General features: G+C 36.1%; 3 protein-coding genes across 15 annotated transcripts in view; 1 reads left to right on the top strand and 2 right to left on the bottom strand.

The window, feature by feature from the left end:
• The window catches only part of slc12a5a (solute carrier family 12 member 5a), a 2,560,186-nt gene that overhangs the window by 1,947,582 nt on the left and 591,504 nt on the right, over nt 1-21,100 (top strand). The gene's annotated exons all lie outside the window — the stretch shown is intronic.
• Nucleotides 1-21,100, bottom strand: part of anks1ab (ankyrin repeat and sterile alpha motif domain containing 1Ab) — a 413,081-nt gene that overhangs the window by 105,598 nt on the left and 286,383 nt on the right. The window lies entirely within an intron of this gene.
• tead3b (TEA domain family member 3 b) overlaps nt 1-21,100 on the bottom strand; it is an 87,118-nt gene that overhangs the window by 9,104 nt on the left and 56,914 nt on the right. The window contains exons 4-11 of one of the 12 annotated variants that reach the window (XM_087256186.1): nt 20,339-20,403; nt 17,016-17,078; nt 14,253-14,264; nt 9,185-9,313; nt 5,204-5,247; nt 5,061-5,117; nt 1,320-1,381; nt 526-662 (exon numbers count right to left, since the gene is read on the bottom strand). In XM_087256186.1, coding sequence (XP_087112312.1) covers nt 526-662; nt 1,320-1,381; nt 5,061-5,117; nt 5,204-5,247; nt 9,185-9,313; nt 14,253-14,264; nt 17,016-17,078; nt 20,339-20,403 — 569 coding nt within the window. 12 annotated transcript variants of the gene reach the window in all.

Raw genomic sequence — 21,100 nt, 5'->3', positions numbered from 1 at the left:
CAGAGAGGGTAATTTTTATAGCTGAATAAAAATAATGAGATTTACTTATTTTAATTCTAATAAACTAAATATAAAAAAACAAACATATTTAAAAATTACATTTCAATCAAAGCTTGATTAATTATTTAAATTCTGCAAATAATTAACAATATATTATGACATGAAAGCAAACCAAAATATTATGTATTTATTGAGTTAATTTTAATTAAATTCATTACTCTGATGCTTATGTACATAAAAATAAAATGAAAAACTAAAAACAAAACAAAAAAAATAAAAATACATTAATACATTAATACATTAATAAAATAAAAATGTAATTGAAAATAAAATCCAATTAAAATTAAAAAAAATAAATTCAATTAATTAATGCAAATTAGAGGCATTTTCTAGTACAGAAGTCTCCAGACTCCAGTCCTGTTCCTGCATTTTTGACTTGTTCCCCTTCTGAAGCAGGTCTGGTGTAGTTTGGACACTGCTGTTCTAGCATAAACACATTTTCATCAGTCGCTCTTTTCCACTCACAGAGTCCTGGTCCTGCGGCAGCTCCATGAAGGCTGAATACTCCAGCATACGCAGCTTGGAGGAGGCGATGGTGCGGTCCTGCCACACGGGCACTGCTGTGGCCACCGGCGGAGGAGGCGGAGCCAGAGACTCATATGCTGAATACACACAAAAGAGGGCGCCGGTCACAATCTCACGCACATACACGCACGCACGCGCACACACGCACACGCACACGCACACACACACACACGAACGCATGCACGCACAAACAAACACACCAACTAATACAAAAACAAAAACACACCGCACGTATGCACACAAGAATGCACACACACATGTACGCAGACAAACACGCACACAGACAAAACATGCACACAGACCAAATGCACGCGCACACACGCATAGACACACAAAGATGCGCGCACATACACACACATACATACATACAAGCAACTACACACAACAAAATGACAAACAGAAACACAAGCAAATCAACATGCACAAAAACAGACACACACACACACACACACACACACACACAAAGAGACATTCACAAACAAACATTCACCCACACAAACAAACAAACACACAAATGCAAACAAATAAACATGCAAAACACACACGCCTGCATGCACATATGGACCAACACACACGCAGAAAGCACACAGACAAATCACAGAAAAGTACACACATGCAATCAAATATTTGCACACAAATAAACAAAAAAAAAAACACACAAATGGACAAACACATAGACACAGACAAACACACAGACGCACGCACACACAGAACTGAAGCAGTGGTGTGCTTACCTGATATTGTGGACTGAACGGGTCCTGACAAGTTGGGGTAGGGATTTACGAATGGCTTGATGCTGAAAAGTGTTCAGGATTTGTTAGAATCTGTGCAAATGTGTTGGCTGATTATTTAAAGGTATTTACTGGAGTGAAACTTTCTGCTGTCAGGATTCCCACATTTATCACCACTCATAACTTCTAGATCAGCACTGTTCAAATCACTCAAATTCAACTGAAAAGTGAATCATTCTGATTAATGTGAACAATTCTGAATTCAAAATAACTAAACGATTCACTCACAAATCACTACAGCGTTTAATCTAGGGCAGTATTTATCCTTAAACATGAACATTGACTAAAAAAACTGCTATGACTTCCAAAAAACTATGAAACTGAACAAATGAAATGTTATGAGATAGAAACCTGTATTTTTTACAGACATTTAGCAATATACATTTAAATCAGTATATCAAATATGAGTTTGGCAAATAGCCATGAAATATTAAATAGTCTGTGTAGCTAAAATCATAAGCTGGTATTTATCGCCAAAAAAAGGTTTATGTGGAGGTTTATGTGGAACAACAAAGCTGGTCTTTATTGCTAAAATAAGGCTTATGTCATGACAAAAATGCTGGTCTTTATAGCATAAAATCAAGGCTTATGTGATGAAAAAAACTGAACTTAGTTTAAAAAATCAGAACTCGTGTTACAACAAAAAAACGGGTTTTAACAGCTTGAAAATCAAGGTGAAAATATGTTTTGTTAAAGCTAAAATAAGACTTGTCATAACAGAAAAAGCTGCTTTTTATAGTTAAAATCAGGACTTGTGTTATGACAAAAAGCTGGTTTTTATAGCTAAAATCAGGACTTGTGTTACGACAAAAAACTTGGTCTTAATAGCTTACGATCAAGGCTTATGCAATGAAAAGTGCCGGTCTTTAAAGCTAAAATAAGGCTTATGTCACAACAAAAAGCAGTTTTTTATTGCTAAAATCAGGACTTGTGTTACAACAAAAATCTGGTCTTTATAGCTTAAAATCAAGGCTCATGTGATAAAAAAAAGCTGGTGTTTATAGCTAAAATCAGGACTTGTGTTACAACAAAAACTTTGTATTTATAGATTTAAATCAAGGCCTGTGTGATGTAAAAAAACTCTTTATAGTTAAAATATAGACCTCATAAAACACAGATTCCCTGATATTCCCCTGATATTCTGATATTGATTGTGGGAACCCTTCTGCTTTGGTTTAAAGGTGGTGTATTTCACACTTTGACACTTCACTTTCTCCACAACAGTTTGCTTTCGGCCGTATCAGCTAAGCGTAAGTTCACCTACTTCAGCGTGAAAGTGCTGAATGACAGAAGTAGTGTGTGATAACACACAAGTTCAAGACACTGGTCTCTGGACCACAGAGCCCATGATGCGGTTTAATATGGTGCCAAAAGCTGGACACTGGAATTGGTTAAACAGCATACAAAAATTTATATAGCAAAATTGAGGACTAATTATGTTTAGATTTTGATTAAGTTCTAGAAGGAGGTTTGTGGTAATGATGTGAATAAATTCACTTTGTAATGTGTTCAATTCATCAAAAACTGTTTTTATGAGACAATTATTTTTACTAAAGTTTTTTTTATTAAAGTAAATTTACTAAGTGTGTACTAACTTTACTATAAATCCAAATAGAGAATATTTAATGCAATCAAAGTTTCTGCTTTAATGTTTCAAATATTTTTTGAGAAAATAAAATGTCAAAATCATGGGTGAAATAATGCATCTTTATTCAACATAACATTATATATCGAAAAATAAAATAACATACTTATTCTGACTGGGTGTTTAATATGTATATTAGGGATGTGACGACTATAGATTTTGGTTGTACGATTATAGTCTGAGGAATAATCACGGTTTCTATTATGCATTCGTAATTTTAAAACACTACTAATTTAGTAATTCTCATGAAAACTCCTTATATTTTAAAGTGTTATTTATTGCTGCTCAGTAAGCAAATACAGCATAAAATAATCATAAAAAAATTAAACAATAGTCAATTTCTCTTTGAACTTGAGTGAAAAAACGTTTTTGGCATTTAAACATAAGTAATTATTTTACACTGAAAACAAATGACAGAACAAAGAATAAAAAAATAAGAATAAAAAAAAATTAGGTATTTCCCTTTTAAAGAGAACAAATCTAGTCAAAGGCTGCTAAACCTCTGTCTGAAAAGCACTTTTGATCATCATTGTTGAGTATTTTTCTTTTGTATATATATATATTTTTTTTTGGACCAGAGTACAAATGTGTATATTAGATACAAGTATGAAGTTGAAGCTCAGTTCACATCACGTGACTTGCGGTGTGCTCTGGGCATTCTGAAAAGTGGAGATGTTTTCAACTAGGTCCGCATGGAAATCGTGAACGCGTCGCTACCAATATGTGCGTGTAAGCCATGCGCCTTCCTTGAAAAATAAGAAACTTGAGAGTGCAAAAGACGCGATATGTGAACGACCCTTAAGGCTCATTTCCACTGAGGGGTACACTACGGGTCAGTACGGGTCACTTTTATCAGGCTTGCATTTCCACTGCCAAAAGGGAACCAATGGTACAGTAATAGTTAAACATGACCTTCGTTTTTTCTGACTTCTCCATTGCTTTTTCACGCTTTACTCTCGCGTTTGTCCTTTCTGAAAGGATCGGATGTCAGAAGCACGTCAATAATTACACGCATGTCAAAAATCAAGAAGTTCATTATTTGTAAATAGATGCGCAGCGAGAAATGTGAAATCGCTCGCGCTTTAGACGGTCTTATAAACAACTAGTAGAGTGCACAGGGTAGATTCTTCTCTTCTTCTTGGCTTGGTGGCTGTTCATCAAGATGACGACAAGGTTTGTTTGAGCTCAGATCGACCATGGCTCATTATTATATGTATATATTATTACAGTGTAATGTCTCAGCTGTGCATTTAAAATATGGCGTTTCCTTTGTTTTCCTTCTCCTGCTTGTCCGCAAGCTAGTGACGTATCTCTGTAAACCAATAGCATTCAGCTGCGTGTCTAGTTCCGCCTTTTGGTACCCTTTTGTTGTGCTAGGTACCCTTCCGAAAGCATACCCAAAAAGTAGTATGGTACCGTTAGCTTTTAGATACCTTTTGACAGTGGAAATGGCCATAAAAACGTACCGAACCGTACCATGCCATTAGTTAATAGCCTCAGCCATTTTTAATCCAGAGTGTGTGAGCCTCGATGTACAAGCTCGGTGTGCAAGCACAGTTGGCATAACTTTGTTTAGTTGCAGAAGTTTTGTTCCACAAAGAAGCGCGGTGTTGAGAAGCCTTTAGAATTAATTAATTGTGACGAATTAAATTTATGGTGAAATCGCTAAATCGTTGCATCCCTAATATATATGTGTGTATATATATATATATATATATATATATATATATATATAATGCCTAATTTATGTACTATTAATATTATTATTTGATTATGAATGACAAACTCACTAAATTATTTAATAATATATAATTATAATATAATTATATACAATGATTATACTAATTATACATTTTTAATAAATCCCTAATATTATAGAATTATGCCTCACTAATTACAATCGGTAGTCTACATCAGTCAATTGACTTCTACTACTACTGTTAACATACTTATTAACTATAACTGGAAAACTGATTCCCATTCCAGCTAAATGCTAATGCTAGCTAAATATCATTTCAAGCTCTGCGGAGCGAACTTACGCGTAGCTGGTGCGGCCTAGCCCAGGACTTCTTCCTGGGTTGTGCTTAAGAACCAGCCTGATGCATAAAAACATGATCCATTAAACGTGTCAGACATTGAAACACACATTAAAGCATGACATGTAGATGCATGAGTTACTCACTCCTGAGAGGGTCCAGGTTGACCTGGGATGGGGGTCGGCCAGAACTGGGGAAAAAAACAAAAACACAAAACAATCAATCAGTTTGCTTCATAACTTTAGTAAATCAGGGCTTTAATGTAGGGCTGGAATATATCTGACATTGCAATATAATTTTTTTTCTGCAAAATTAATACAAATTTCAACAAATGACTTAAAGGGCTCCTATTTCACCCATTTTACAAGACAAAAGATGAGTCTTTTGCGTCTCCAGAATGTGTCTGTAAAGTTTCAGCTTAAAATACCCATCAGATTATTTAATATACATTGCAGAATATGCCCATTTATGGGATCTGAGGACAGCTGCTTTTGTAGCCTGTGCCTTTAAATGCAAATAATAATAATAATAATAATTAATAATAATTCCTTACATTTATATAGCGCTTTTTTGGGCACTCAAAGCGCTTTACACAGTGGGGGGAATCTCCTCATCCACCACCAGTGTGCAGCATCCACCTGGATGACGCGACGGCAGCCATTTTGCGCCAGACCGCACACCACACACCAGCTGATTGGTGAAGAGGAGACAGTGATGCAGCCAATTGAATATGGGGATGGTTAGGAGGCCATGATGGACAAAGGCCAGTGGGCAGATTTGGCCAGGATGCCGGGGTTAAACCCCTACTCTTTTCGAAGGACATCCTGGGATTTTTAACAACCACAGAGAGTCGGGAACTCGGTTTAACGTCTCATCCGAAAGACGGCGCTCACTGAGCAGTATAGCGTCCCCGTCACTATACTGGGGCATTAGGACCCACACAGACCGCAGGTTGGGCGCCCCCTGCTGGCCTCACTAACACCACTTTCGGCAACCTAGCTTTCCCATGTGGTCTCCCATCCAGGTACTGACCGGGCACAGCCCTGCTTAGCTTCAGTGGGCGACCATGTGAGACTTGCAGAGAGCTAGCTGTCGGCCAATGAGCTGGTTCTCCCCGCCCACCGTTCCCATGCGAGTGTCTGTTAGTAGGGGTGTCAAAATTAATTGTTTTTCCGGTGCACTGCGATGCAGACGCGGACAATTCGGTATCTGTTCAGTAATAATCATAACCGGTTATTATAGACTGACGTCATTTATCTCCTATGCGCTCTGTTGTGAGGGAGGTGAGTGCCGGTATTCACAACACTCAGGAGCCAACTCAGAAACAGCCCGTGGCATAGGCAGTGTAGGCAAACACTGTACATCCAGGGGGGCGCCAGAAATGAGCGTGGTTAATTAAAATTAAAGTTAGGTTGGATTTGTTTTCGATATTCCTGACACATTCAGTTATAGCGGCAATAACTCAAAAACCTCTTACCCTAAAAAGATCTGAAAGTGTGTTTCCTACAAAAAGACAAAGCTGGTTATGTTTCACAGCTGTCTTTTTCTCTTTTTTTTTTTGCTCGACATTACGACCACTGCTCCCTTAAGCCCTTGCAATATCATCAGTTTAGCCAAGAGAGCTCGAGCGGAGAGGAGCTCTCAGTAAGGGACCGTCAGAAAAGTGCTTCTTTTTTCGTTTTTTTTTTTTTGCTCCGCTTATCGAGAGCTTTCCCAGGTTAAACGAATATTGCAAGGGCTTAAGTGTGTTTGTGTGTGTGTTTGTTGCTGTCTATGTTTGTGTATGTGTGTGTTTAAATGAAAGACAGAGTGGTACTGTGTGTCTGTTTTTATACAGACAGCTTGTTATAGCCTCCCCCCAAAATATAACAGTGTGTATGGAAAGCATCGTCATTGCACCGTGATGCACCAAGATATCGAATTGAACCGAATTGATGGCATGATAATCGTAACCGAACCGAACCATGGGACCAGTATAGGTTCACACCTCTATCTGTTTGGGCTGCACGATATTGGAAAAATTAAACGTCGCAATATATATTTTTTTCTGATACATAACACAATTTAACAAGAGGAGTTTAATAACCATTTGGATAGAATTTATTATTTTAGATGGATTGGGGTGATTCTCTAGGGGAGCACATATGCACAAAATATGAGAAACAAATCTACCAGCATAGATAAATACAATAAAGATAAAGACACAAACTAAATAAACAGCATATGATTATTTTCAGAGGAGCTGACCTGTGTTCAGGTATACAGTAGTTAAATAATTAAATGTAAAATAATACTGCGTATTCTTCGTTTTATAAACATTTTATAAACGGTACAATTTCTTAGGCCTGAATGCTTTTAAGACCCTGCATCAGGGGTCACCAAACTCTGTCCTGGAGGGCCGGTGTCCCTGCAGGGTTTAGCTCCAACTTGCCTCAACACACCTGCCTGGGTGTTTCAAGTATACCTAGTAAGACCTTGATTAGCTAATTCAGGTGTGTTCGATTAGGATTAGAGGTAAAATCTGCAGGACACCGGCCCTCCAGGAAAGTTTGGTGACCCCTGCCCTACATAACAAACCCTATTACATAGTCACCGGCTACAAAAACATTTTAATTATTTTATTATATAATCATAATCCAGACATAATGCAGACTCCAGAATATTGCGTATCCTCGCGATGTGACTATTGCGAATGATCCCATTGCGATATCGATGCTGAAATGACATCTTGCGCAGTCCTAGTGTCTGTTTGTCCTGTGTTATGTCAGATAAACAGCAGTCAGTGACAGAAACAGAAAGATCCAGTTTATTACTAAAAAAAAAAAACAGAGTGAGATTATTTAATTTATATGTGTTGGAGTTTATTCAAGCCTTACTAAAATGATGAGCCACACACATATGCTGTTACAAAGTTTTCAGTACACAAACGCTGACACTATGCGGCTGTGGTACTTCCAGTGGTTATGAATTATATTTTACTGTCTTTATTACAAACATGTTCTAATGTTTTTAAAATGTTTAAACTTGTAAAACTCATTCTTGAGGTGCAGCTAATCACAGAGAGTTGAACAGAGTTGAATCTTTTAATCCCAGTTTCTTTGCAAATCCTGTTCTGTGGACATGTTTATATGAGTTACTACAGAAACATGTTAATATGCGTCTATTAGGGTTGAGCAGAAAGACGATGCCATTGTCCATCGCAGATGGCCGACAAACTTCACGATGCTGAGCCGGCATCGCAATCCATCGCCCTGCCCACATTTATATTGATATATAACTTATTATTTGCATGTCATCTTAATAGCAATAACGGTCTTTTCATTAACTATTTTAAATGTTATATATAGCTTGCAAGGCTGACAGCATCGTGAAGATTAAATGAAGGATTATGCAGCACCTCTCGTGCATAAAATGTGTAGATTCAGTGGGAAACGCTGTTACCTGCAAACCCCATCACACAGACTTCACAGTGAAAGGCTTTAGTCATATTTATAGCGGACTTGAAGCCACTGGAAGTCTTTTATCCACTCTTGGAAAAGTGTAAATGGTGCATTAACATTCAGCACATGATCACATGATGTGCCATTATTAGTAACTGTAGGTAAATCAGCCAGTGTTATTTTCATTCTCTCATCTTCAGCGCTTCACATTTTCGCAGTTGTAGCTCCTGAAGGCAAAAGAGATTGACTGAGTGATTGACAGCTGATATTAACCAATCATTCGCGTTCAGTTGTAGAGCAATCGGCCAATTAGAAGAGCAGAAAGGTGGGGCAAGCATTGCAGGCTTTTTTAACTTCAGCAAGTTCACATAACAACTGTTTTAATCTGTTCCTGAGTGCTGCGTTTGGGGATTTTAGGTGCAAAGATGCATAAATGTCTCCGCTCGCGCTATACCCGCACACAGTTCATTCAGATGAACTGGCATGATTTTGTAGGGGAGTGAATCATGCATATATATTAGACTGAAACTATTATAAGCTATTTAGAAGGAATAATACACGCCTGGAGGGTAAAAACAAACCCAATGCAAACTCTTTGAAGAATACATCACTTCAGCGCTGCCTTGCAAATACCACATCATTTAGCCAAACAGTTTTTTCTGTAAATGTTTATATAATGAATTGTACCCGTGCGGCTGGAGGGTAAGGGGACTGTGGAAGAGGTGGAAGGGAGGTCTTGATGAGACTCGGAGACACAATCTGAGCAGAGGAAAGAGCCGCCATGTTCTGGAGAGCCTTGTCTTTAGACGCTTGATCCTGAGGAGAGGGAGGAGAAACAGGTGAGCACAATAATCCAGTGGGAAATACAGACAAACTAAAGCATGTTGTTAATTGTAGTTAATGCAAAGCAGCCTGCTGATTTACGACAAAGCAAGATAAAGCATCAGAAGAAGGGAAATGACAGGGGGTCTTTATTTCCAGCATTTGCAAGACAGCAAAAGAAAAGTGTTAAAGTTTCAGTTTAGCTGATGTTTAAGGCTTCACGGTAGAGATATGCTATATTTAATATGTACAGTTGAAGTAAGAGTTATTAGCCCTCCTGAATAATTAGCCCCCCAATTTTTTTTTAATGGACAGAAGATTTTTTTCAGCACATTTCTAAACATAATAGTTTTAATAACTCATTTTTAATAGCTGATTTACTTTAAGGGGCGACACGGTGGCTCAGTGATCAGCACTGTCGCCTCACAGCAAGAGGGTCGCTGGTTCGAGCCTCGGCTGGGTCAGCTGGCATTTCTGTGTGGAGTTTATTTGTTCTCCCCGTGTTGGCGTGGGTTTCCTCCGGGTGCTCTGGTTTCCCCCACAGTCCAAACACATGTGCTATAGGTGAACTGAAGAAACTAAATTGGCCGTAGTGTATGTGTGTAAATGAGTGTGTATGGATGTTTCCTAGTACTGGGTTGCAGCTGGAAGGGCATCTGCTGTGTAAAACTTTTGCTGGATAAGTTAGCAGTTCATTCCGCTGTGGTGACCCCAGAATAATAAAGAGATTAAGCTGAAGAAAATAGAATGAATGAGTGATTTATTTTATCTTTGCCATGACGACAGTAAATAATATTTGACTAGATATTTTTCAAGATACTAGTATGCAGCTTAAAGTGCAGTTTAAAGGCTTAACTAGGTTGATTAGATTAACTAGGCAGGTTTGGGTTATTAGGCAAGTGATTGTATATTGATGGTTTGTTGTGTAGTCTATCGGGAAAAACTATTGCTTAAGAGGGATGATAATATTGACCTTAAAATGATTTTAAATTGTTTTTTAAATGGCTTTTATTTTAGCCAAAATAGAGCAAATAAGACTTTCTTAAGAAGAAAAAAAAATATTTAAAATAAAAATAAAAAATAAATAAATAACAATAAATAAATAAAATAAAAATCCTGTGCTTTGTTAAACATCATTTGAAAAATATTTTGAAAACATAAATAAATAAAAATCACAGGGCTAATAACTTTGATTTCAACTGTACATATAAACAGATGCATGCATATATTTGAGAAAATGTGAATTTATATTTAGATAAAAAGGTCTAAATTTATACATTTATATTTATATTAGCCCCCCTGAATTATTAGCCTTCCTGTTTATTTATTTCCCCAATTCCTGTTTAAAAGGGAGAAGATTTTTAACAATTTTAAACATAATAGTTTTAATAACTCATCTCTAATAACTGATTTATTTTATCTTTGTCATAATAAAAGAATATAATATTTGATTAGATGTTTTTCAAGACACTTCTATACAGCTTAAAGTGACATTTAAAGACTTAACTAGGCTAATTAGATTAACTAAGCAGATTAGGGTAATTAGGCAAGTTATTGTATATAACAAAAACAAAATATATATATATAGCTTAAAAATATATATAGCTTAAAGGGGCTAATTCTTTTGAACTTAAAATGGCATTAAAAAAAATAAAAACTGCTTTTATTCTTGCCGAAATAAAACAAATAAGACTTTTTTCCCCAGAAGAAAAAAATATTATCAGACATACTATGAAAATGTCCTTGCTCTGTTTGACATCATTTGAGAAATATTTAAAAAAGAAAAATCAAAGAGGGGATAATAATCGACTTCAACTGTATGTATAGGATACAAACTATATTTAAATGTAAATATCTATGCAATTTTTTTAATTGCATGGTTTTGTTTTTATGTATGTGTGTACATATAGATGAAATATATAGTCATACCAGTAATAATTCATAACCTTGGCAAATCCTGCCTCCACCTTTTGTTTAAAGATAAATAAAAGCTGGGAAATATATTTTTCCACAATAACGCCTCGTGTACATCATCTTATTATCTTTTAGGTGAAGCCTATGTCATTCTGGTCAAAAAATAAATAAATTAAAATAACTTAAGTCAGAAAATGCCAGGGTTATGAATAATTCAGACTAGACTGTATATTGTATAATACTCAAATCTAATGTCAAAATCAACTTGTATTTTGGATGCCATTAATCTTTGCCCAGAACTAATGATATCATAACTGTTGTTTTAACAAATTGCGAGTTGACATTAGATTGACACTCAATACAATAATTAATTTGTAAGATATGCAGTAGTTCAGTAATATCACAAAAGCATGAGTGTTGTTTTCCAGAGTAGCAGAAAATGTAGTCTTTTTTTCTGTTTCCATAAAGAAAAAAGTTCCAAACAAAGCTAAAGAGCATTTCCTGTTTCCTAAATGATCTGCTTCAAATGAATAAACGATCAGCCGATTAGATTGTTTAAAAAAATCCCTCATTAAAACTTGCTACCAACTACCGTCAAATTTATTCATCCATTTATTCAGACTACACACCATCACAAAACACACTCAGCTAAATAGTAATACATTTTTTTTTTATATTACCACATACCCTTTCTTCACATATCCACAGTGTTTATACCTAGCTTTCAGATGTTTTAATCCAGATCACAAGTAGATGAGAGAGAGATGTTCCTGACACCTATAATGCCTGCTTTCAACAAGAAAATAAGTCTCTGATGTCCTTGAGCAGTGTTGGGGGTAACGCATTATAAGTAACACGAGTTACGTAATAATATTACTTTTATAAGTAACAAATAAAGTAATGCATTGCTTAAAAAAAATAAGTAATAATATTTGAGTCTAAATAATATTGAGTTTAACAATGTAACCCGAGTTACATAAAATAATTCATTCACTTAAAAAAAAAAAAAAAAAAGAATTTGCTGAATTAAAATGTGTAATCACGTTGACTAGCGCTGTTTACACCAGATGCAGAATGTGCGGATAAATCGCGTTATTCGCGCATAAATAGCTGCGTGAACATTTGAGTTTACTCTTTATTTGCGCGTCAAACCCCAGCTTCATTTGTGCGTCAAATCCACTTCAGAACAGACGCGGATTCGCAAGATCGGAAGGGCTTTTGTCTGCCCGGTGACTCTAGCTTTGTTGCTAAATGGCTAACATGGATCTTAATAAGAAAATAAGTGTTTATGTGCTTTATGAAGGCTGAAAAACAGCGTCGATATGTTTAGGGCCGTGTCTGAGTCCGCTAGATCCTTTCAGAGGTGCATCCAGCTCTGTGAGCTCATAAACTCCTCCAGAAACTGAACCTGGATGATGGAGGCATTCAGCGGTGCTTCTGACTGAGCCGAGCCCAGTTTGATGAACTGTTGTCGGTGTCGGCTGGAGGATTTCCCCCGGGACACCAACAACAGGCTGTACGTCACAATCACCCCCCACAAGTGCAAGCTCCTGATTGGTTAACGTGGCGTGAATGTCCGATTAAGTTCAGATTTTTGAACTCGAGCGATTCACGTGAAACGCGCAAAATGTTACATTCGAGCCATGCCATTCGCACATATCATGCCACAGGATGTCTATTCGCGTGTTCTTCCGGGTCTGGTGTGACTTTAATTTATCGGTATATACTGCATGTATAGGGTCATGAAGTTCTCAGAAGGTAACATTTTTAGTTAGCTTTTTTTTTTTTTAAGGTAAATAAAGGTGTAGGTGAACTGTCAGTGAACTGATGACCTTTACGGCCAATCACAGTCATTTCTGCTGAGCACAACGTGAGAATGTGCTCAACAGTGCTCAAATGTTAGCGGGAAATGGACGTTTTTTAAATTTTAGGACCGACTGATATCGTATTCCAGTATCGTGACAACACTAGTACAACATGGAGACAGGTGTCAGGAAAAAACAATCACAAGTCAGTATGCAAATAACATGATGATGTCATGGCTGTTGGTTAGATTTTGGAATGCTGCTGCATAATCTAATAAATCTCAGGCAATGAGAGAATTTCTAAATACATATCGAACTCGTTACCAAGTAAGTCGATGAAAATAAAATATTACATCACAGTCCATACCTAAGACTGAAACAAACTTAGGCTTAAGTTTAGTGGTTTAAAACAAGCCGCATGCAAAATCTTTGAAGACTACATCAATTCACTGCTGCCTTGCAAAGACTATATTGTAAAAAATCCATGTTGTTATTTTGCCAATCAGTTATTTCAGGTGAATCCTGAGCAAACGGTTTGTCTCTAAGCATCTCAAAGTCATTTTTTAGAAGGGTCTGAGGTTTCGAATAACAAAGAGTAGAGGGGAAAAAGCCAAAATAAAGACAGATATCTAATAATGGGCAACATCAACATATTGACTCAGAGTATATAAAATAAAGCCAAAGGCTTTTGAACTCCTTTCTAGCTTTCTCTTTAAGTGCAGTCTTTCACCAAACACATCCATGTTTAAGGGCTATTAAATTATGCCGCATTAAAAACATGTGCCCACAAAGGAAAGCAGAACTGAACAATCCGCCCGGCTTGAAATTCCAGTTCTCCAGAGGCTGAGCGTGTAGTACGTCACTTTGCATCACAATAAATCAAAGTGGATGATAAAAAGGCTTGCGGCCCACTCGGAAGCACCACCACAATAAGTGGTGGATCACAATTAAGTTTCTTGAATTTACAAAAGCCTCTACGATCTCTGCGGTACATCACGAAGAAGACGGACGGACATGGAAACTGCAGAAAGCGAAACGGCCAGGCACATTATTGACACAAGAATTATGAGCAATCTATGCAGACCGCAGGGCCAGAGAACAGGACTTCATAATGGCAGCGCTGGATGTAAGCTGAACCTGCGCAGGACAGCCAAGCAAAGCCAAGCAAAAATAAAAAGTCAACAATAATTCGCACAATTCAAATCCACACTTACCAAGTTCATGGCCTGAATCAAAAGAAAGAGAGACCATTAGTACAATATTTAGAGAGCAATTTCGCTAAAACTATTGTCTCTGACAGCAATTTTTGGGATAAATGGCAACTTCAATTCTATTCTAGATAGTTTCAAATGTACAATGAAACGTTTTGGAAAGTATGTGCCTTGGCAAGCAGAAATTGTAATACTTTGCTCAAAAACGATGTACCACATACTGTATATTAATAACATACCAGAAAAATACATATATATTTATATTCTAAATAAAAAAATAAATAAATATATAAATGTTTGAAGTATGCAAGTAAGTTGAGTATCGATTTTACAATGTGTGGATGTGCAATAGTCACAATACAGGATTTGATTATTTATTGAAGATTGACGCAATACTAAAGACATTATTCAACTATTTTTAAAGATATTTTATTTAATAAAAATATTTTTTAAATTATAAATAGTTTTTAAATTATTTATAAAATGATGACCATGTCATTTTTTTGTTTGATTGTTCAATTTCTGCACTTGAATACTGGTATACTCCCCACAAAACCATAAAGCACTGCTTGTTTATTTATTTTTGTTTGTAGTTGATTATAATTTATGCAGATGCAATGCAAAGAAAAAGACGTGATCATTCCAGTCAATCTAAATTAATCAATTTTTTTTTTCCAAATAGAGCTATTCAAATCAAATAATTTGGTGAAATATATATTCATATCACAATATATATTGCAGCAAAACAAAATATCGCAAAGTCAGATTTTTCCAATATCACGCAGCCTTAATATGCATGTATGTGTGGGTCTATTTATCCATCTATAATAGATTTTTTTTCTCTAAATGCATTAATATACATACACACACCCACACACACATATATATATATATACACAAGTCAGAATTATTAGCCCCCCTAAATAATTAGCCCCCTCTTTATTTTTCCCCGATTTCTGTTTAACGGAGAGCAGATTTTTCAAAACATTTCTAAACATAATAATTTTAATAACTCATCTCTAATAACTGATTTATTTTATCTTTGTCATGATGACAGTAAATAATATTTGACTAGATATTTTTCAAGACACTTCTATACAGCTTAAAGTGACATCTAAAAGCTTAACTGGGTTAATTAGGTTAACTAGGCAGGTTAGGGTAATTAGGCAAGTTATTTTATAACGATGGTTTGTTGTGTGTAGATAATTGAAGTAATATATAGCTTAAAAGGGCTAATAATTTTGACCTTAAAATAGTGTTTAAAAAAATTAAAAACTGCTTTTATTCTAGCCAAAATATAAAAAAATAAGACTTTCTCCAATAGAAAAAATATTATCAGACATACTGTGAAAACTTTCCTGCTCTGTTAAACATAATTTGGGGAAAAAAAGAAATAAAAAATTCAAAGGGGTGCTAATAATTCTGACTTCAACTGTATGTATGCATGTATGTATGTTAGATATGTATTTGAGTAAAATATTAATATTTCCTTTATTCTACAATGCTCTAATAACAATTAGGCAAATTTGTTGTGAAAATCAGGTTTAATGACGCTTGATATTGATTTCTTCTGAAGCTAAAACATTGCTAATGTATCATTTAAAAATGTATAAATGTTTTTTGTTTTCAAAAAGTACTCCTAATGACAAAATCTTCATTTTTATGATCAAATTTGCAATGTCATCAGTAATTTAGAAAATAAAAATATAATTCTTTGTGCATTTCCAGTATTAATTAATTATATTTGTAAATCATTAATCCAGATAAACAGAGAATTTTCAAGTCATCTCTGAATTTCCCTATATGGCTGTTAAATATGTGTGCATTAATGAACACTATCTACTTCTGTACTGTAGTTTATATATAGGATGGCAGGGGGCGCTGAACATCTACCATCTAACATGCAACAAAACTGCATGCTATTAATGCAAACGCTACATTATGTGCAATATTTTATGCCAATCTGTTTATGTAATTTTGCCACCTCATCAATCAAAGCTAAACACTAAAAGAAGAAAATAATAAAAAAAAAAGGTCCAGTATTTTATGCAGTCCTGTATATATAAATCAATTGTGTACAAACAATTCATAAATAGCACATTCACATTTTTGACCCGCCCAAAATATATACTTGTCAGGAAAATGTATATTAATAAGAACTGGGTTGATATTTACATCACAGCCTGCATAAAAACAACACATAATTCGACAGCCGATTCTAATGCAGTATACTGTATCATCCAGCAGTGTCTCAGACAGACTGTACAAGAGAAAAACGCAGTATTGACAGACACATGGAGTCTGGATGCAAAGAAAGAAAGGCTGAAGAAACGAGTGAGCCTCAGGAAAGCCATCAGGCAAAGATCTCAGCCAATCATGCACCTTCAGCCTCTACCACATTCAGCAGCGCAAACGCAAAGCACTACGCTACTGTACGCCTCCTTTCCGTCATTAGTTTACGAATGCAAGCACTCATTCATCAGGATTTGATTCAGCCAATAGATAACTGGAACTTATCGTGTTCTCTCACTGGTTTGTGGAAAGGCAAAATGCCGTCAAGCCCAGTCCCACCCGCAGGAAAGCGCATACCTTCAGCTTTGACTGAATCTCGCGAGATTTTCTCCGGGCAAGAACCTGCAAATGGCTAGAAACCTGCAGAACAGAAAAGCCAAAGAGGAGGAAAAGAAAGAGGAGGAAGAAGAGGAGGAAAAAAGAGAGAGAGAAGCTGTAACCAAAGAGGGAAAAGATGCTGCGTTTGCGACCTACCTTTATACTTGCTTGATACTCTCGGACTTTCTTCCGTGCTAACACCTGTATGTGACTAGATACCTGAAGAATGTCGAGACAGCTTAACAAAAACACACATGCACACATCACAACACACTTAAAGGGCCCCTATTGTGCTCTTTAAACATTTTCATTTAGAGGTCTCTTACAATAGTAATGCATACAATGTCCAGTATATATACAATGTTGTATAATAGACGTGTAAAAATCACCTCATTCCTCAAGGAGTCTGAAATTTTTCACCTGATTCATTTGAAAATTTGTTCTGTAACTAAATTGTGCCCCCTATACCCTTTAATAATCCACTCTTTAAGGGAGGAGGCATTTATAGTGGTGTCTGAAACCATACAATGCAAACTGCTTTTCTTACTTTGAGCTTTTGTCTTGTTTCTAGTCCAGAGATTTAAAAAAATTTAATAAATAAATGAATAAAACCAAGAAGAATGTTCTAGACAATATATTTTAATCATACATAATCATGGCGACGCGGTGGCGCAGTAGGTAGTGCTGTCAACGCACAGCAAGAAGGTCGCTGGTTCGAGCCTCGGCTGGGTTAGTTGGTGTTTCTGTGTGGAGTTTGCATGTGCTTCCCGCATTCGCATAAGTTTCCTCTGGGTTTCCTCCACAGTCCAAAGACATGCGGTATGGGTGAATTAGGTGGGCTAAATTGTCTGTAGAGTATGAGTGTAAATTAGTGTGTCCTTACAGGAATTTTTAAAAAAAATTTATTTTACAATTATTGATTTTGTTTTATTTTACATTTAAAAATGTACTTATAACATAAAGTGTTGTTAATTTTGTTCAATTTGTTGTTGTTTTTTTTCATAAAAACCACTACAAAAAAGTACTGATAAGAGAACTGAAACGATAAGTATTTATCGATAAAAGTAGTAATACCGATAAAAACTTATCGTACCCATCCATAGTTGTGGGATTACTTTACAGGAGTTATTATTATTGATTAGGGATGTAACGGTATTGTAAATACCGTCATACCGCAATATTAATTTTTTTCGATATTACCGAAGTCGCATGACTCGGTAAAACTATAGGTCTTCTGAGAAAATTTGCTCAGGCGAATGAAGCGAACGGGAGGTAGCGAAAACTACAATTCCCATCAGCCCATGCTTGACCATCATCCCTTGCGGTCTGTTGTCGCTCCAGATCCAGTAATGCGGAAATGGAGTGTGCTGCTAGAAGCGGGGAGGAAAAAGAGCTGAAAAACTCTAAAGCGGGTGTTGTTGCCGCGCGCGTACTGAATAGCGGTGTTGTCGCGCGAGTTCTTATCAGCTGTGTTGTCGCGCGCGTACTGAATAGCGGTGTTGTCAGCACACTGTTCAGATTGATGCAGACATGAGATCTCTATCTTACTCATGGTTTGTCCTCTCAAGTGGGGGAAAGACAATGCACAGCGTTACCCACTGGTGTCAACCTGGGCCAAGTCATATCTCTCTTGTCCCAGAAACCTCAGTCCCAAATGAGAGGGTTTTTTTCTGTTGCAGGGGACATTGTAAATGCCCAGAGATACCAGCTTTTACCAGATTATATTTATATGATAATTTTCCTTTAAACCCATCTCTATCTAAGTGAGTGAGTGATTAAATGTTGAATGTGATGAGTTTTCAACACTACTAAATTGAAACTTTATTTTTTTTTACATGGTTTAATATTTTTTTGTTATTAAAATTGAAGTTCCTGTTTCAAAGCTTACAGATAGATGGCTAATTTGTATGTCATTGACACTTCTGGCACTTTTTTGGAGTATTTTCATAAGTTTTGTTTTTTCCTGTAAATGATTCAATAAATACCGTACCGTGACATTCATACCGAGGTATTACCGTACCGTGAAATTCTGATACCGTTACATCCCTATTATTGATTATAGACAGTGAAAATTAGTTTTTAATTTTTTATTCCTAAAAATCAGGATCATAAAAAATGAATGCTGTGGATGTTTTCCAGAGATGGGTTGCAGCTGGAAGGGCATCCGCTTCATAAAATATAAGCCAAATAAATTGGTGATTCATTCCACTGTGGCGACCCACATTAGCCTGTGATTGCAGGCATTTGTCAGCGATTTCTTAAAATCTGTCGGCGAGTCAAATTCATGCAGTCTGAACTCGACATTAGTTGTGACTATGTTCACACTATGTACAGTTGCCTTGAACTGGGCCAAAGCATGCATGTCCCCCTCCTGTCTCCCCCGACAGCCCGCACTCACATTACATTCGGGCCTGGGCACAATTACGTCAACGATGCACTGTTCAGTAAGCGCTCTCGCTCAGCATATTGGAGATTTCTTCAGTTATATCGTTTAAGTCGTTTGATATGCGGTGAAACGCCCAAGTGAACCGAGCACACCTCTTCCAACTGGGAAGAGTGAGCCAAGTGAGCCCGATTCAGCGCGCACAAACTTCCCAAACGATGCGGGAAACGGTTCGGATAGCATAGTGTGAGCAGGCCCTAATTGTATGAAAACATGATTTTATTTGCTTTAAGATTTTTTATTTTAGTGCCCGATTTAAGAATATTTCCATATCTGGACTAGAAATGACAAAACAACACAGTGAGAAAAGCATTTATTTGCAGTGTAGTAGATGTTCTGAAGTGTACTTAATCAATTAATGAGCTCAAGCAACAGTAAGAAAATACCCACAATGCACTTTGAGAATTTGCGTACTGAATAAATTAAGTTGCTGGAAGTTTCTAAATAAATTATTACATTAACATTTGTACATGTGACAAAGATCGATGTCTATGTAATGCGGATTTATCAATCAGCATACAAAACAGTATTCCTACAGTGCACTCAGAGCTCCAATTCACTCACTCACTTTTATTCACTCGCTTAAGTGGACTACATTGGTGGGCTATTGTAGGGAATAGTGAATGAGGGTATGTCATTTAGAAAGAGCTAAATAATGTACCACTGAGGCAAACAAATAATCTAAAAATGTTTGCTTACCTGACTTGCCTTACCTCAAATTATTTTAAGAAAAAAAAAACTTGCTTCATTTTTAAACACATTTTTAATTGCCTAGAAAATGATTCTTCTATTAAGAATTGTGACTTATTTGGACTAGAAATAAGACGAAACCTATTTCCTATAAGATTTTTTAGCAGTGTGCATGTAAATCTGAATAAAGCAGACCCCTATACATTCACAAACAATATTCAAAAAAGCACAATAGGGGCACTTTAAAGAAACAAATTCACCTACAACTAATTACACTCCTTAAACTGTTATGCAAACTAAAATGTAACACAATTGATAGTATATGAAGTGCATGGACATGAAATACCTGTTTTCTTGTGCGGGTTTTGCCTGTCCTCAGCTTGATATATCTGGCAATAAGCTCATTGCGACCTGGAAAGAAGACATTTTCTGTAAGTTTCAAAGTGACCAAAAGGTGGCGACAAAAGCAATGAAAGAGCAGCAAACATCTGTCAACGATACTTTCAAAACACTGAAACCACAAACAGAAAATTAATGAAGTAAAGCTTCTAGCTTTATATTACATTTGCCTTCAAATTGTGGAAAAAATTATAGGCCTCAAAGAGTACCACATTTAAACTCTAAAATCAGTCATCAGGGAATAAAAGCATTGCCAGTGAATTTGAAAAAATTGACAACACATTACTTAATGCACCACTAAACATATATTAAAGAAATATGAAATACGAGACATTTAATAATACAAAATTACAGCATCATTAAAAGGTGTTTAATAATGTGTGTCTTAAAGAATGATATTATACTGTCATTTTGTGCTAAGTTTATATTTTGTTTAGGTTGATTTTTTTTGAAAAGATAAATACAAATCAATAATTGCAAAGTGAATCTATATGCTTGACGTCAACTATAGACATGTATATGGAAAATGTGTGATTTCTTTCACAGGCTGTAACACAGTGTAAAAATCTTGATGGTTCTGTGGGTCTTGTCTATGAAATCTGAGCTTTATTTTGCATCCTCTCTAGGATTCGAGTCAGGTGATTGGCTAGGCCATTCTACAGCTTGACTTTCTTTCTCTGAAAGCATTTGAGACTTTCCTTGGCTGTGT

Source organism: Danio rerio, chromosome 6 (assembly GCF_052040795.2).
Source record: "Danio rerio strain M-AB ecotype USA chromosome 6, GRCz13ab, whole genome shotgun sequence".
Taxonomy (NCBI): Eukaryota; Metazoa; Chordata; class Actinopteri; order Cypriniformes; family Danionidae; genus Danio; species Danio rerio.
The sequence above is the reverse complement of the archived record's forward strand: the minus strand, read 5'-3'. Positions and strand labels throughout refer to the sequence as shown.